Genomic DNA, 15,708 nt, shown 5'->3' with positions numbered 1-15,708 from the left:
AATGTGCTTTCCAAATCATTGGTGCGGGTGAAAGTAGAGAGAAAATAGTAAACCCCAACTTAAATAGCTCCAACTAGCCCAAATAATCACCTCTTTGGGGAGATAGTTTTTTTAGGGTGAGCTAATTGCAAATAATTCACTCTAGCTCTCCTATTTGACTACTTTAAGGTTAGTTGAGCTCCAACTAACCCAAAGTAACTCTATGGATCCGAACAGGGCCAAAGAAGAAGATTCGAGTCCTCGTCGTGCCGTGGGGCGCACCGCGCCGATCGACGAGACAATAGTATATTTCGAGTGGACGTGTGCAGCCAATAGTATGGTTGGAATTACCACTCCAGCAGATGATAATCTCAGGTTACAGTCTTACAGATGATGACTACCGTGCAAGGACTCGTTCATCTCTCTTCCTCTCTACTACTAGGGACCTTTCCATTGCCGGATCTCGGATGTTCCACACCATCACGTCGAGATCGCGCAACAGTCCCCTGTTCTTTCAGCACCTTCGCTCATGTTATAAATCGAGCATATGCTACATCATGTAATAGCACCTCTTTATCATCTCATGATCTCAAACCGAGTCGTCTCCGCCTGACGATGAGGTGACTCCACCAAATTTCAAACCAAACCCTTGTGCAGCATTGCCTGCAACAGAAAGTTTGACAGCTAAGTTTTATGTGCAATCTAGTTCTAGGAGAAGATATCTATGCATGAGAAAATATCTGACCATGGAAGCAACAGCTTTTCAGTTCTATGAATGTACGCTGATGCTTCCATAATCCCAGGACCTCAATGTTTTTTTTTGGGGGGTGGGGTGAGGTGATGCAATGTTTGCTGTGAGGACGAGGCTATCAGCCTGTTCGCTGGTTGGTTTCTGGGCTGGTTTAGGCTGGCTGGTGCTGATTTATTGTGAGAGGAAAATACTACTGGCTGGCTAGTTTGGGCTGGCTAAAACCAACAAGCGAACAGGCTGTATGATTCACGGTTGGAGAATCACGCCGGATTCTGTTGCAAATTCAATTCCTCAAGCCAGAGTGTCAGACTCAACTGTCGAGGTGCTCTTCACATGCACATTCAAAACATGTACTGAACGGCTGGACCAACTGGTGAGTTGTGTAGTTTATTTTTAAATGCATATACTTGCAGTCAAAACTCAAAAGGCAATCAGAGTATGATAAATGGGGCCCCTTCTAACATCTAGGGTACCAGTTACAGAACTACAAGTGCAATTTTCAGGGCATGGTAGATAGTACTATATGTAACAGGGACCTCTATGGTACCAATTCAGCATTCAAAGCTTGCATTAACATAGTACAGTACAGATTTCATGCTTGCATGCAACTTACTGTTTCAGAAGTTTCCCAAAGGTAGGAGGTTAGATGGATGCACAACGAAATTCTGTATCTATTGATAAAGGGGGGATAGATGATATCAGTTAAAAAAAAAGAAAGCACAACAAGTGATGCCATGTTCCTAATCCATCGGTTACTGGGGAAGTACTGAATCATGTAGTAACATTTATGCATATGGTGAGTTAATGCCATTTCATGTTTTCATCAAGGCTATCTTCCACATTCACATGCATATAGCATGAATATTCAATAAGGTTGTATAAACACTGAAACAGGGTCAGTACCTCATAGCTCGCACCATGTCTACCGCTTCCTCTTCGAACCAACCTTTGCTGGGATCTGTAGAGCGTCGTAATGGCCAAAACCATGATACAAGACTTGGATTGGGTCTTCTTTACTATACTGCTGGCCATATTCTGCAATTGCTATCAGACCACAGGCATCCTCATCGCGCATGTAAACCGTTATTGGCATCCTGTGAACAAAGTTATGATGCTCTTACAGTTCTAATTGTTTACTATTCTAATCTGTAACAAGAGAGAGATCACACATAACTTGACTCATAAAAGCAAGGCAACAACCCTTTTTTGTTAATCAACTCAACAAATTACTATTTATTATGGTCAAGTGGCACAAGTCTACTTAAATCTATTTTAAACAAAATTTCAATTGGTACTGGGTGTTTGAAAACATTTTACATGAGGATAGTGAAAATAAATGCATAGGTCATTGCATAAGATGGCAATATCAGAGAAAAATGGGGGGCCAGTAGTACTTTTCTCTGTAAAATCAAGTACAACGCAGGCTCCAAATTTTCGCTCTGCCTCTGACACTATTCAGCTTATGAATACACTGCACTGATATAAATTTTAGCTAAGAAGTGGTAAGCTTAAATGCTAGTGATTGCTGGCAGTCAAATTTGAAATGCATGTAAATGAAAAAAACATGTACAGTTACTTACTGAAGAACATGGGACGCCATGAACAACTCTGGCTCGCCTCCCCACACATGTGGCTCCCTGATATGGGATACATATGTATCAAAATCCCCCTCAACAAACCTGCAAATTGGTGACACAACGAATACAACGATTCACAAGCAGCAAACACTTATGGGTCAATTTCATTCTAGACCAGAAGAACAAAGAAAGTGTATCAACTAACCATTCAGTCTCTTCCCGCCTCCTGACAAATTCATCAGCAACCTATTCAATAGGAAAATTATACATGAGCATAGGGAATGGCAGTAACAACCAATAATCATATTAGCACTTCTCTCTTTTTTACTTTAGGCATCCAAGAATTTAAGAATGGTAGGTGACTAAAAGTGTCAGTATTGGCAACAAGCATCCCAGCCCTACCATTGCTCTCAATTCATCAGCTAGTTTTCTCTGAAGATCTTCATTAGGTATGGGTCTCCCTGATCTAATGCATGCACCATGTACCACAGAGCGGAATAAACATCTTCCATCTCCAGGAATACCTGGGGATCCATGTAAATCAGTCACAAGTAATGAGATCAACGCCCATTTTTCTGTTGTAACTACGAATTATAAAAAGTGAAACATGATTCATGAAGTTTTAAAACCAAACGAAGTGAGCACTTCTCACCAGTGACAGAATAATCTGTGTAGACTTTCTTCCCATGAGTTGAACTGGTAGATGACGATGAAGTTTCAGCATTGTCTTTGATTCTAATGACAGGAACCTCAGCGCTTGCTAGTCCAGTAACCGAAAAACCAAAGCAGAATCCACCGGCTGCACCTCCTATCTTGTGATGCATGTTTTTCCAGTTCCAGCCTATCCTTGATTTTTCGTGCGAAGGAATGTCAAGCTTTACGCTTAGGCTACCCTCTCTGGTTGACAGTCCACAACGGAACTGCTGGCCCATTAAGCTGACAAAGTACTTTATACTTCGTGGCTGAGAAGACTTTACATTCTTGCTAAGAGAAAAATCAACTAAACCCGACTTCGGATTGTACAGGCTTGACTGCAAGTGCGGGCACTTCCATGAGGCCATACTCTGCGTGAATCCTCCTCGGAACTGGCTAGGATGAGAATGTGTGCTTGATCGCCGCAAACAGAGTGCAGGTGAGTAGAGCCGCATTGAGTAAAATTAGTATCAGCTGCATAGTAATGGAGAAATGGCATGTCAGGAATAGCACAGCATGATATGGACTCAATAGCCTTGAAATAGAGAACATTCTCCAAAATCAAATACCTAGTCCATCTCACCACAAACCGTTCAAGCAGCAAAACACACGCGGACCGTCGGCAACAGCAATATATAAGTGTCTTGAATTGTGAAATTATCCGTAAGACCGCAGGATATTGGTGTTACCAAGACGATGGCAACAACAAGGTTGTGGACTACATGACTTGCTAGAGAATTGTTACTAGTTAGGAGTACCTTCTTATATGGCGGTTGCCTACCAAACAACACAACACCTAAATAGTTGTATTCTTTACTTGCCCTCAGCCTAGGGTAGTTAACTGATGCGATCTTGAGAAAACATGGGGAGCAAGGGAAGCTACAGATTGCCGAAAGAGGTGTCAGCATTCAGATAATACCACATTCTCAGGTAAACCATTTACAGGGCAACGCGCACAGGCTGAATTGCGATTCGGCGGCATCGAATCCATCACTTCGTCAGTCGTCACAAACGCGACAAGCTAATGAACGAGAGTAGAATTGCTACTAACGAACAGTGCGCAAAACCGCCGCTATCATAACAGGGAGAGCCCAAAATGAGCAATACCTGCGAATTGGACGAACCCGGGGAAGAGAGACTCCAAACGCCGCAGAAGGCGCAGAAGGGGGGACGGAAACGCCCGCGCTGCAAGATTAGATAAAAGAATCCTCCGCCTTCCTTGTGTGGTGGGGACTGGGGAAGAGTGGCAGCCAGGTGAAAGGAGGAGCGTTTGGGGAATTGGGGCGAGGCAAGCGGGATTTTGCTTGGAGCCAGGGCAATGGCGACAGGGTGCGGTGTGGTGTTAACGAGATGGCGGGATTTTGCTTGGAGCCAGGGCAATGGCGTGGGAGGGAAGGGAAGATCGGGGAAGGTTTCTGCTTCGGCTCGGTGGCAGGAAGCGGACAAGCGGGGCTAAGTTCTGGAGGATTCGCCAACCTACTACCCAGAGAGTACGAACGGACAAGCGGGGCCGCGCCACAGTACGATCTACATGGGCCGAGCCCATGTGAGCCTTGCTGGGCTCTCCTGGGCTCCTGGCCCTTTACGTTCGTACAAATTTCTTGTGCTGATGCTTAGGGGGGTTGGGCCTAATGTTGCCAATGTTGTTTTTATAGAAAGCAAAAATGAGTCCTTTGACTTGAGTTACTTGAGTAAGTGCTTGTTTGGTAGAGCTCTACTCCCTAATTCTTTAATTCTAGTACCCTAATTATCTGGTGTAGTGATTCTAATTAATTTTGATGGGATGCAAGATGGAGAACATGCAAGAATTGAGTCTGGAGTGATTCTAGTGTTGATTTAATACGGAGCATTGAGGGGGGAATTTTTTTAGCTTCCAGTATATAAATAGAGAAGTGTTTGACACAAATACTTGTAACTTTATTATTTATAGGCCACATGGTGCAGCAAGACGGGTTGATGAGGAAAACACGTGTTAAACATTCAAAAGCGAAAGATATAGAGTAAAGATCCCATTTATTGTTACACAACAAGCACTTGCTTGCACTAATTCTATTCGTCCTGGTTGCTCTATTCGTCCTGGTTGTTCGGGTCATCTTGATTGTTTGGGTCGTCTTGGTTGTTCAGGTCGTCCCGGTTGTTCGGGTCGTCCCAGTTGTTGGCGTCGTCTTGGTTGTTGGCGTCGTCTTGGTTGTTGGGGCCGTCCTGATTGTTTAGGTCGCCTTGGTTGTTTGGGTCGTCCTGGTTGTTCGGATCGTCCTAGTTGTTCAGGTCCTCCTCTCCCTCCTATATGTATGATGTTAGAGCTCAGAAGATACTGCACTAAAATTTTATTGACAAACTCATGTTTGTATGTGTCCGAATCGTGAAAGAAAAGTAATAGAACACCGGGGACAAATAACTCACCGGCTCTGCAGAGGTGATCAGACATACAACACGAATTTCAAGCTCTACGATATTGACTCCGCGGTTCATGCTCCGAACCGTTCTATTGACAACACCTTGTGGATAAGCAAACACTCCTGTCCCACCCACAACTACCGAATAACCACCGCTGCCAAGAGTCGTGGGTCCACTGCTTCCTTGCACATTGAGAGCTAACCCCATAAACCTAATAAGACAAAGTAGTACAGTAACAAATAACAGGCAAATTTGTTAGATCAAAATATACATATACTCCGTACATAGAGGAGTGAAACTTAAGTAAATAAATTGATAGTGAGCGGAGAGCACCAAATGCGTCACTAAAATTTCAATGCAGCGAAATGCAAGGGGGAAATGACGAACCTCTGATCTCCGAACTGCATTTGTAGCCATGGTTGCTTAGGGATGGTTGGGTTGGCCAAACCGTCCCTACATACCCTCAAAAACCACCCCTACAAATTGTTAGAGGCGTAGTGTGGTACGCTCGTTACCTCCAAACCGCTAGAATGCGTAGAGGTGGAAGACATGCTCCTACTGCTGCACCTGTGAGCTGAGCTGAGTGTTAGCTCTATAGGATCACTAGGAGCATAGATCTAGCCGGGTACTTGCTGTGGATAGTGTCATGAACCCTAGAACGACTACCAGAGCAGTAACAGTAGGTAGAATGAGAAAAAGGGAGAGGTAGAAGATGGACACGTCAAACCTGATACGACAGTGGAGGAAGATCCGCTCGCATCCGCCATGGAGTCGATGTCTGCGCTAGAGCAGCAACGGTCGGTGAAGACGGTGTCGGTGATGCGCTATGGCGACCGGTAGTGAAGCAGTGGAGTCCGGTGGCGGCATGGCTGGTGGCTTCCCATCACTGGCTGCACGCCCTCTAGATCGGATTAGGGTTTGTCGGTGGGGAGCTTGGCTCAGGCGAACCTCATGATAAGAGCCGCCGGCCCCCACCTCTTTTTATAGCGCAGTGTGATAGGGGCCCTCCAGCTATGGTGGGCTAGGCACCCCCGATCAGGGCGTGAATCAAAGGCCCAACTGGGCTGTTGGGTCCAGTTAGGATTAGAGATCAATCTAACAATCTTCCCCTTGATCTCCTTCTATCTTTCATTTTCATATCATTTACTTTTGTTCATTCCATTACAGATTAGCGCATAGAGCATGTCTCATCGTCACGGTCCATTGCCGATAGATTTAACAGTTACAATACACCACTCTGTTCTAAAATAGATACTTATCTTTGGGCCTTCTTTTGTCCAGGAATTATAGGCTTTCCATTAAACCCATGCCGGCTACATGTTCTCTGAACACGTTGGGTGGTAAGCCTTTTGTGAGCGGATCCACGAGCATCTTTTCAGTACTTATATGCTCAAGACTTATGACATGATCCCGGACTTTATCTTTCACAACATAATACTTTATGTTAATGTGTTTGGCAGCACCACTTGACTTATTGTTGTGAGCATACTGTACTACCGGATTATTATCGCAGTATAACTTAAGTGGTCTATAGATGTCATCAACCACCTTCAAACCGGGTATGAATTTCTTTAGCCAGTTCACCTGCCCCGTTGCCTCATAACACGCTACAAACTCGGCATACATTGTGGACGATGTAGTGACGGTTTGCTTTGAGCTTTTCCATAAAATAGCTCCCCCTGCGAGAGTGAATACATATCCAGACGTGGATTTTCTATCATCTCCCGCATAATCAGAATCTGAATATCCCACTATATGGAGTGAATCAGATCTTCTATACGTCATCATGAGGCCTTTTCGTTCCTTGCAAATAATACAAGACTTTTTTTTACTAATTTCTAGTGTTTTGTTCCAGGATTGCTCTAGAATCTGCCAAGTAACCCGGTAACAAATGCCAAGTCAGAGCGCGTATATACTTGAGCATATTGCAAGCTTCCGACAGCTGAAGCATATGAAACCGCTTTCATTTGATCGATCTCATATTGGTTCCTGGGGCATTGAAAATCTCCATATCTGTTGCCCTTGACTATAGGAGCAGGTGAGGGACTACATTTGTGCATACTGAATTTGTTTAAGATTTTTTCTATGTATGCCTTTTGTGACAGTCCTAATACCCCTTTACTTCTATCTCAGTGAATCTTGATCCTTAGAACGAACGAAGCTTCACTAAGATCTTTCATATCAAATTTTGAGGACAAAAACTTCTTTGTCTCCAGTAGTAGACTGACATCACAACTAGCAAGTAAGATATCATCCACATACAGGACAAGAAAGATAAACTTCTCATTCTTAAACTTTGCATAGACACAATTGTCCTCAACATTCTCTTTAAACCCAAAATTCTTTATTGTCTGGTCAAACTTCAAGTACCACTGTCTTGAAGCTTGTTTTAATCCATAAATGGATTTCTTTAGGCGGCATCCCATTCGTTCTTTTCCTTCCATGACAAACCTTTTGGTTGTGCCATGTAAACATTTTCCTCCAAGTCTCCTTTGAGAAATGCCGTCTTTATATCCATCTGATGTAATTCTAAATCGTAATGTGCCACTAATGCCATTATGATTCTGAAGGATTCCTTACATGAGACTGGAGAAAAAGGTCTCATTGTAATCAACCCCTTCTCTTTGCGTAATCAACCCCATATCTGTTCCTCATCATCATTCATTGTTGCCACAGGCGGAATAACAACAGGTGTTGGCACCACAGTATCTTATACTATTGGTGCAGCGACAGCAGGTAGTGAGAAAAATAGCTCATGAATCATTGGAGTGGGCGCATACATCCGCTTCTCTTCAAGGTCAATTTCTCGAGCTACCATGCTTCCCCTCATCATTTCATCCTCTAGAAAGACAGCGTGTCTCGTTTCCACAAACTTTGTATGTCTGTCTGGACAGTAGAAACAAAAACCTTTTGACTTTTCTGGGTAACCAATGAAATGGCAACTCACTATTTTGGGATCTAGCTTCTCAATGTTTGGGTTAAATACTTTAGCCTCAGCAGGACTCCCCCACACACGTAAGTGGTTTAGTGAGGGTACTCTTCCTGTCCACAACTCATACGGTGTTTTGGGCATCGACTTACTTGGTACTCTATTGAGAATATGAATGACGGTTTTTAACGCCTCCATCCACAGGCTCATCGGTAAGGTGGAGTAACTTATCATACTGCGCACCATATCCATCAGGGTACGATTGCGCCTTTCAGCTACTCCATTCTGCTGAGGTTCACCCGATGTAGAATACTAGGCTACTATGCCATTCTCCTGTAAGAACCTTGCAAAAGGTCTAGGAACTTGGCCATATGGGGTATGCCGACCGTAGTACTCTCCCCCACGGTCGGACCTGACTATCTTAATCTTTAAATTATGTTGGTTTTCAACTTCTGCTTTAAATATCTTAAATTTATCCAATGCTTCTGTTCTTTCTTTGATTGGATAAATATAGCCATAACAGGAGTAATCATCTGTGAATGTTATGAATGAATCATAACCATCCACACTCTTTATAGGAAACAAACCACAGATGTCTGTGTGAATAATCTGTAAAATTCATGCGCTTCGTTTGACATCTTTCTTAATTTTCTTTACATACTTTCCTTTTATGCATTCTTTGCATTGTTCTAAATCTGAGAGCTCTAATAGAGGAAGAATATCATTCTTAACTAGTCTTTCTATTCTCTCCCTCGAAATATGGCCTAAACGACAGTGCCATAATTTCGACATCGCATCATGAGCTCTCTTTCGTTTTCTGTTTACATCCGTAGACGAGGATACATTCACATTGTCGCACGCAACGTTTCCATCATCGCATACAACATTTACATCATCACGTAGTGATAACAAATAAAGCTCATTTTGTAAGATAACAAGACCAACACATGCATTATTAAATATTATCTTACATTTGCCATTTCCAAAATAGCAATCATATTCATCATTGTCCAAGCACGAAACACTAATCAAGTTTCTCTGTAACGAGGGAACATAAAGAGCATCTCTAAGTATAAGTGTGAAGCCATCAGCAAGCTCTAGAGAAAGATCGCCAACGGCTTCAACATCTGCTCGGACTTCATTTGCAACTTTAACGTGTCTTTCGCTGGCCCCCAACGACGGTGAAGGCAGTGGAGTCTGATGGCGGCGCGGCTGGTGGCTTTCCCGTCACTGGCTGCGCGCCCTCTAGATCGGATTAGGGTTTGTCGGTGGGGAGATCAGCTCAGGCGAACCTCGTGATAAGAGCCGCCGGCCCCCACCTCTTTTTATAGCGCAGTATGACAGGGGCCCTCCAGCCATGGCGGGCTGGACACCCCGATCATGACGCGAATCAAAGGCCTAACTGGGCCGTTGGGTCCAGTTAGAATTAGAGATCAATCTAACACTGAGCAGTTCAGTAATAGGAAGGGTTATCACCATCCGCCATGGCTGCTGGCCTACTAGCTTGGACAGAGGCAACTGGATCTGTGGAATGGGATGCTCGGTGTGCGTTGGCTATGGCTTGTGGAGGCGTGGAATGCATGGGACGAAGAGGGGCAAATTTATAGACGGACGTACGTCTTCGAAGGTGGTGTCTTTTTGAGGCTTGCATGTGATCACTCAGTAGATTAAGTGTAATGCGTAGCACAATCACGAGCATCATAGCCGAGTGGTCATTAATTAACATCCATGTGTGATCTTTAGGATTGTTCATGCTGTCTCCTAGCTATTCCCTCCATTCCAAATTAATGTTTTTTTATAAATTTGGTCGAATTTGAAATGGCTTGACTTAAGATAAATAAAAAATCATCCCTTATTATTTGGGACCGAGGGAGCAGGAGTACCTACAATCCCGCCCGCCGACATGCATGCGCTTACGTTCAGCTGAGACGGCCAGTTCCTGTTGACGTTTGACCAAATCGGGGTCACATGCGCGTGGAGAGCCACGTAGACCACATGGAGGGAACGTAGCGTGCGGTGCCGCCTGCCATGCCCATCGGATCAGCCTCGAAACACCCGCACGTTCCCGCTTGCCGAGCATGCGCTCTCTAATCAATCAATTATGATCATGTTCACTTCTCTTATAATCGTCTTTTTCAACTTGTTTTTTCAGCCGGAACAATGTTTTTCTCTCATAATAAATCAGTCGGAATAATGTTTCGACCACGGCGGGGCCTATATATAAGTATATATAAATACGATTAATTACCTCATGTCTCTCAGGATAATAGCGCGCGAGGTACACGGAGAAGCATAGAGCCCTATGCGTACATGGGTGTGACAAATGCAAGTTGCCACGTTGGTATGCAGGGTGCGCCGACGAGGCTTAGTTTGGGAGGACAGGACAGATCCGCCCAGGGATCAGAAGCCCGGCCAATAGCGCCGCGTTAGCATGGCCATGAACTACAGAAAAAAAAAACAGGAAACAACAGTGAGATTAATTTGAGAGGATGTCTTTTCCTAGGGTATAGTTTTTTCGAGAAATCGATCACAAAGAAAATTGTCCTATCTTACATTTTTACGTGAAACAATAAGAACCAAATGATGCTATAAAATTGTCCTATCTTACATTTTTACGTGAAACAATAAGAACCAAATGATGCTATAGGCATTCTACGTCCCCCCCCCCCCCCCCCCCCCCCCCCCCCCCCCCCTAATCAAGGAGGCTCTAATGGTTGATCTAATCCGATCTGATCAGATTCCAACTAAGGCTCCGTTCGTTTAGCCGGTATGACGCGAGGAACTATTCCAGATGTGAAAAGTTCAGTATAAATTAAGTAATAAATCCGGTCCGGAATTCTTCCAGGCGGCCAATCCCTAGGAAGCGAACGGGGCAAAAGATTAAGGTGTAACGAACTACTTATTGTTTTAGCAAAGCCTCGTAGGCTTTGTGGCCAATGCCACTCACAAAGGGGCAAGGTGTCGGTGTTCCCCTCCTGGTCATTTTTGCTTCAAAAAAAAGGCAGCAGCTAGCGATTGCGCGTAGCCAAAGAAACGGCTTCAGGTCGCTTGTTACTCACGTGGCCAGCACATATTTAAAAAAAATGTTTAGGCCCTGTTCAGTTGCCAAAAAATTTTGCATAGTACCTGTCACATCGAATCTTGCGGCACATGCATGGAGTACTAAATGTAGACGAAAAAAAAACTAATTACACAGTTGATCGAGAAATCGCGAGATGAAACTTTTGAACCTAATTAGCCCATAATTAAACACTAATTACCAAATACAAACGAAATACTACACTGAGCCAAAATCCAAATTTTTTTGATCTAAACGGGGCCTTAGCCTCACTCTGTTTCACGCGGTGGCTTCAGCCTTCAGGCCACTTGTTGCCCTGGTTTGTCTGTGCTACATGCTCACACTTGCAAGCACATGGCATCATGCACGTAAGCACACGTTCGTTCACATGTGCGAGGCTTTTGCACGCTGGCCATAAGAGCATTTCTTTTTTCTAGTATTGACAATAAATACTTCAAAACATTTCGGTCAAAATAAATACTTCAAAACAAGACCCTATATAGGTATATTTATTTAGATATTTTTTTGCTGAAAATTATTTTCTCATGATTTTTCTTTTGTTAAGCAAGAACAATGTTCCAGGTTAAGAATAAAATGTTCCGCTTTCACGAGAAAAATATTTTAAGTCCACAGAATAATATTCTAAATTTAGAAGAATAAAATTGAGGCTCTTATGTTCCTAAAATGGTTTTAAAGCCTCGAAGTGATTTTGCCCTCATATAAGGCATAGTTTACTCTCGTTTTTTTAAGAGGAGCAAATAGTGTTAGCTCAACTAAAAAGACTAGTTTTCCTGTTTAATATGCCCCTAATTTTTTAGCACTCTCTAATTTTACCCTCTATTTTGACATAGAATATTTGGGAAGCGCTAAAAGAACAGGAAAATTTGCAAATATTTTAAATACAGGCAAAGGTTAACGAGTTGCATGTGCTTAACCAACTATCATAAGGTTAGGGCTAGTATAATATTTAAATATTCGGCCTAGAATAGGGCCAAATGGTGGCTTCAGATTAAAAAAATGAGGGTAAAATTACAAAGTTAAGGGTAAAATCAGAATTGGTCTTCAAAACAGAAGCAAGAACACCAATATCCTAATAAATTCTAGGTTCAGGTTATTGACATTGACATTCCATAATATTTGTGTCTGGTAGCCTAGAAAAGAGAATATATCATGGATACTATGGGAACGGTTGAAATATACCCTTAAGGCAAGATGCACATGTATTCATCTCAATTCACATGTGTTGAAATGGATTGGAGTGGAATTAAACTAGATTCCATTCCATTCCACTCCGACACATGTGAATTGAAGTGAATACACATGCATCAAACAAGGCCTAAACATTCAGAGATACTACATGAATAACCTAAAATACACGATAGGACACCTTATTGGTGTCATGTGAACATCCGAAAATGAAACATGGAATACCTCACGGATACTATATGAACATTGCAAAATACACCATGTATAAAACATGAATATACTATAGAGGAAAATCTAGAATACATCATGAAACATATCATTAATAATAATGATAACATAAGTATAATTCTGAGTACACATCACAAATACTATGAAAATAGTTTTATTATATCTTACCTTAGAAATAAATACTTCACACCGCAAGATCGTGTATACAAGAAAAATGCTATGAAATATATAACAAAGAATACAAAGTAAAAGAAAAGTAAATAACAACAATTACATAGAAAATGAAATTAGTAAAAATTCTTATACAAGAAGCACTTGCTTGCACTATTTCGAGCCTTGTTGCCCCTTCATTCCCTCTTCTTCCTCCTGATCCTCCTTGTCATCTTGTCCCTCTTGTCCTTCTTGTCCCTCCTGGTCCTCTTGGCCATTCTGTCCCTCTTGTCCTTCTTGTCCCTCCTGGTCCTCTTGGCCATTCTGTCCCTCTTGGCCCTCTTGGTCTTGGTCATCCTGTCCTTCCTGTCCCTCTTGTTCTTCTTGGTCTTGGTCATCCTGTCCCTCTTGGTCTTGGTCACCCTGGCCATCCTGCCCGTCCTGTACCTCCTGGCCCTCTTGGTCATCCTGGCCATCCTGGCCCTCCTGGCCCTCTTGGCCCTCTCGGTCATCTTGTCCCTCTTGGTCTTGGTCATCCTGGCCATCTTGCCCCTCCTGTCCCTTTTGGTCTTGGTTATCTTGTCCCTCTTTATCTTGGTCATCTTGTCCCTCCTGTATGTATATGATGTTAGAGCTCAAGTGATATTTTTGTGCTAGAATTTTAATGATAAACTCATGTCTGTATATGTTCCCGAATCATGGGAGAACTAGCTAAGAAGCTAAGCTTAAATCAGAACATAAAGAATAAACAAACAAAAGATGGAAAAATAGTACTACATCTCACCGGCTTTGGAGAGGTGACAAGACACACAACACGAATATCAAGCTCTATAACATTGGTCATGCGGTTTATCTTCCTGATCCTTTTATAGGTGGCAACACCCTGCGCATAAGCAAACTCTCCAGTCCCACCCACAACAGCCCAATCACCACCATCCCCAAGAGTCGGAGGTCCGAGAGGTCCTTGCACACTCAGGGTGGACCCCTTGAACCTAACCAAAGTTGTAACAAATATCAGACAGATACGCCAGAGCAAAATATACACTACATAGTACATCCAAGTGAACTGAACCTACATTTGAACTTTAAGTAAATTAACAGTGAGCACCATATGGAAGGGAAAAAAATAACGAACCTCTGATCGGTGAACACTAAATTGGCAGATAAATACCACCGCTCGGTGTTTCTCCCGGCGGAGACTTCCAGGCCCTGCAGCCACCCAACAAGCCCTGTGCGGGTGTCAGGACCAACATGTATGTCCCAATCCAAAACGTTCGTGCAGCCGAAGTGATGGGGAAGCCTCGCCGGGGCCGCCAGGATGGTGCGCTCGTTGCTACCGCCCTGCTGGTGCGCGTACAAGTGGAAGACGTGCTCCTGGTGCTGCACCTGTGACCTTTGGAGCTGAGCAGTCTGGTAGTAGGAAGGGTTATCGTTTGCCGCCATGGCTGGTTGGCTACTAGCTAGCTTGGAGAGGCCAGGCAACTGGGGATGATGTGTGTGGATGCTTGAGGTGATTTTGTGCGTTGGCTGTGGTCTGTGGAAGTGTGGAATGCATCGGATGAGAAGGGGGCAAATTTATAGACGTACATCCGTCTTCGTTCATCATGTGCATATATGATTAATTAACTAGCTCATCTCTCAGGATAATGGCGCGAGATACACGAAGAGGCCCCATTCGGCTGGTACGAAAAGTGCACTGTTTATGCTGAAAACACTGTTCCGGCTGAAATGTTGCGAGAGAAAAACACTGTTCCGGCTGAAAAAAGAAGCCGAACAAGCCGGCTTCTTGGTCAGTGAGGCAGATACGTACATGTACTTCCTCCATTTTAAAATAAATCAAATTTTTTATCTTAATAAGTTTATTTAAACAACTTTATAAGAAAGAAAACACCGTCTGTAATAATGAATAAGTATATTATATGAAAATACATTTCATAGTATTTTTATAATGATACTAATTTAGTGTCATAAATATATGTTTGCTTTCTAATATATATTTAAATTTAGTCAAGTTTAAGATAATTTGACTTAAGATAACTCTAAAAATCGATTTAATTTGGAGCTGAGTGTATAGCCCTTAGCACTTGCCATTATCCGGCGTGATCTGATCTGTTCCCAACTAATGGATGATCTGTTCACAACTAAAAATAAGGTCGCGTGTTACTCACCTGCAGGGCAGCATAGAATAAAATGGCGTTAGGCCACTCTATTTGACGCGGTGGCTTCAGTCTTCAGGCCACTCTGGCGTGCATGTGTGCATGCACGTTCACACTTGCAAGCACGTGCAGCATGGTGCAGCATTTTTTCTGATAGCTAGCCTGCGCTCTCAAGTCTCAATGCAAGGAGAGAAGAAGTCGCCCAGCCCTTCGCCCGTCGGTGTGATGAGCGCAGCAGCGGCGTCGAGCCTGTCAGCCGGGCCGCGCTATCCACCGGACGCCGGCCGGAGTGTCCGGCAGTCGCACAAGTCCGTGGAACTCAGCTCGTGGACTTGGCGGGTGGTGGGCTGGGCTTTAGGCTTAGGGGCAGCTGATATGGGTTACTGGTCAGCGCCCAGCGTCGCGCCGACCACGAAACCTGCTCCGCTGAAACATATCGACCAGCGCGAATGCTTCTGCCTGCCGCACCTGCATACATGATGCTACAGATACAAGAATTACTTCACATGATAATGCTGACATTTGTGGGAATGAAAGCGATTCAGGGAACAAGGCATTGACTGAAACATGGGTGGAGGGTTGAA

The 15,708-nt window shown here is 43.5% G+C and overlaps 2 protein-coding genes across 3 annotated transcripts; both read right to left on the bottom strand.

The window, feature by feature from the left end:
• Positions 1-234: 234 nt before the first annotated feature.
• LOC136472710 (OVARIAN TUMOR DOMAIN-containing deubiquitinating enzyme 4-like) lies at positions 235-4,442 on the bottom strand. Of its 2 annotated transcripts, none has more exons than XM_066470414.1 (7): positions 4,108-4,442; positions 2,960-3,474; positions 2,710-2,831; positions 2,513-2,553; positions 2,311-2,409; positions 1,634-1,824; positions 235-642 (listed from the first exon to the last, which is right to left on the bottom strand). In XM_066470414.1, the coding sequence occupies exons 2-6, from the start codon at positions 3,453-3,455 to the stop codon at positions 1,653-1,655; spliced, it is 930 nt and encodes a 309-aa protein (XP_066326511.1). In that variant the 5' UTR covers positions 3,456-3,474; positions 4,108-4,442; the 3' UTR covers positions 235-642; positions 1,634-1,652. The 2 variants fall into 2 exon arrangements, with proteins under 2 accessions (XP_066326511.1, XP_066326512.1); XM_066470415.1 differs by lacking the exon at positions 235-642 and adding an exon at positions 665-1,401.
• An 8,700-nt stretch (positions 4,443-13,142) lies between these two features.
• On the bottom strand, positions 13,143-14,411 carry LOC136469456 (uncharacterized). The gene is made up of 3 exons (XM_066467645.1): positions 14,104-14,411; positions 13,753-13,960; positions 13,143-13,580 (listed from the first exon to the last, which is right to left on the bottom strand). Exons 1-3 carry the CDS (start codon positions 14,409-14,411, stop codon positions 13,143-13,145), a joined length of 954 nt encoding a protein of 317 aa, XP_066323742.1.
• Between the last annotated feature and the right edge of the window lie 1,297 nt (positions 14,412-15,708).

This window comes from Miscanthus floridulus, chromosome 8, assembly GCF_019320115.1.
Source record: "Miscanthus floridulus cultivar M001 chromosome 8, ASM1932011v1, whole genome shotgun sequence".
Lineage (NCBI taxonomy): Eukaryota > Viridiplantae > Streptophyta > Magnoliopsida > Poales > Poaceae > Miscanthus > Miscanthus floridulus.
This window is presented reverse-complemented; position numbering and strand designations above follow the sequence as displayed.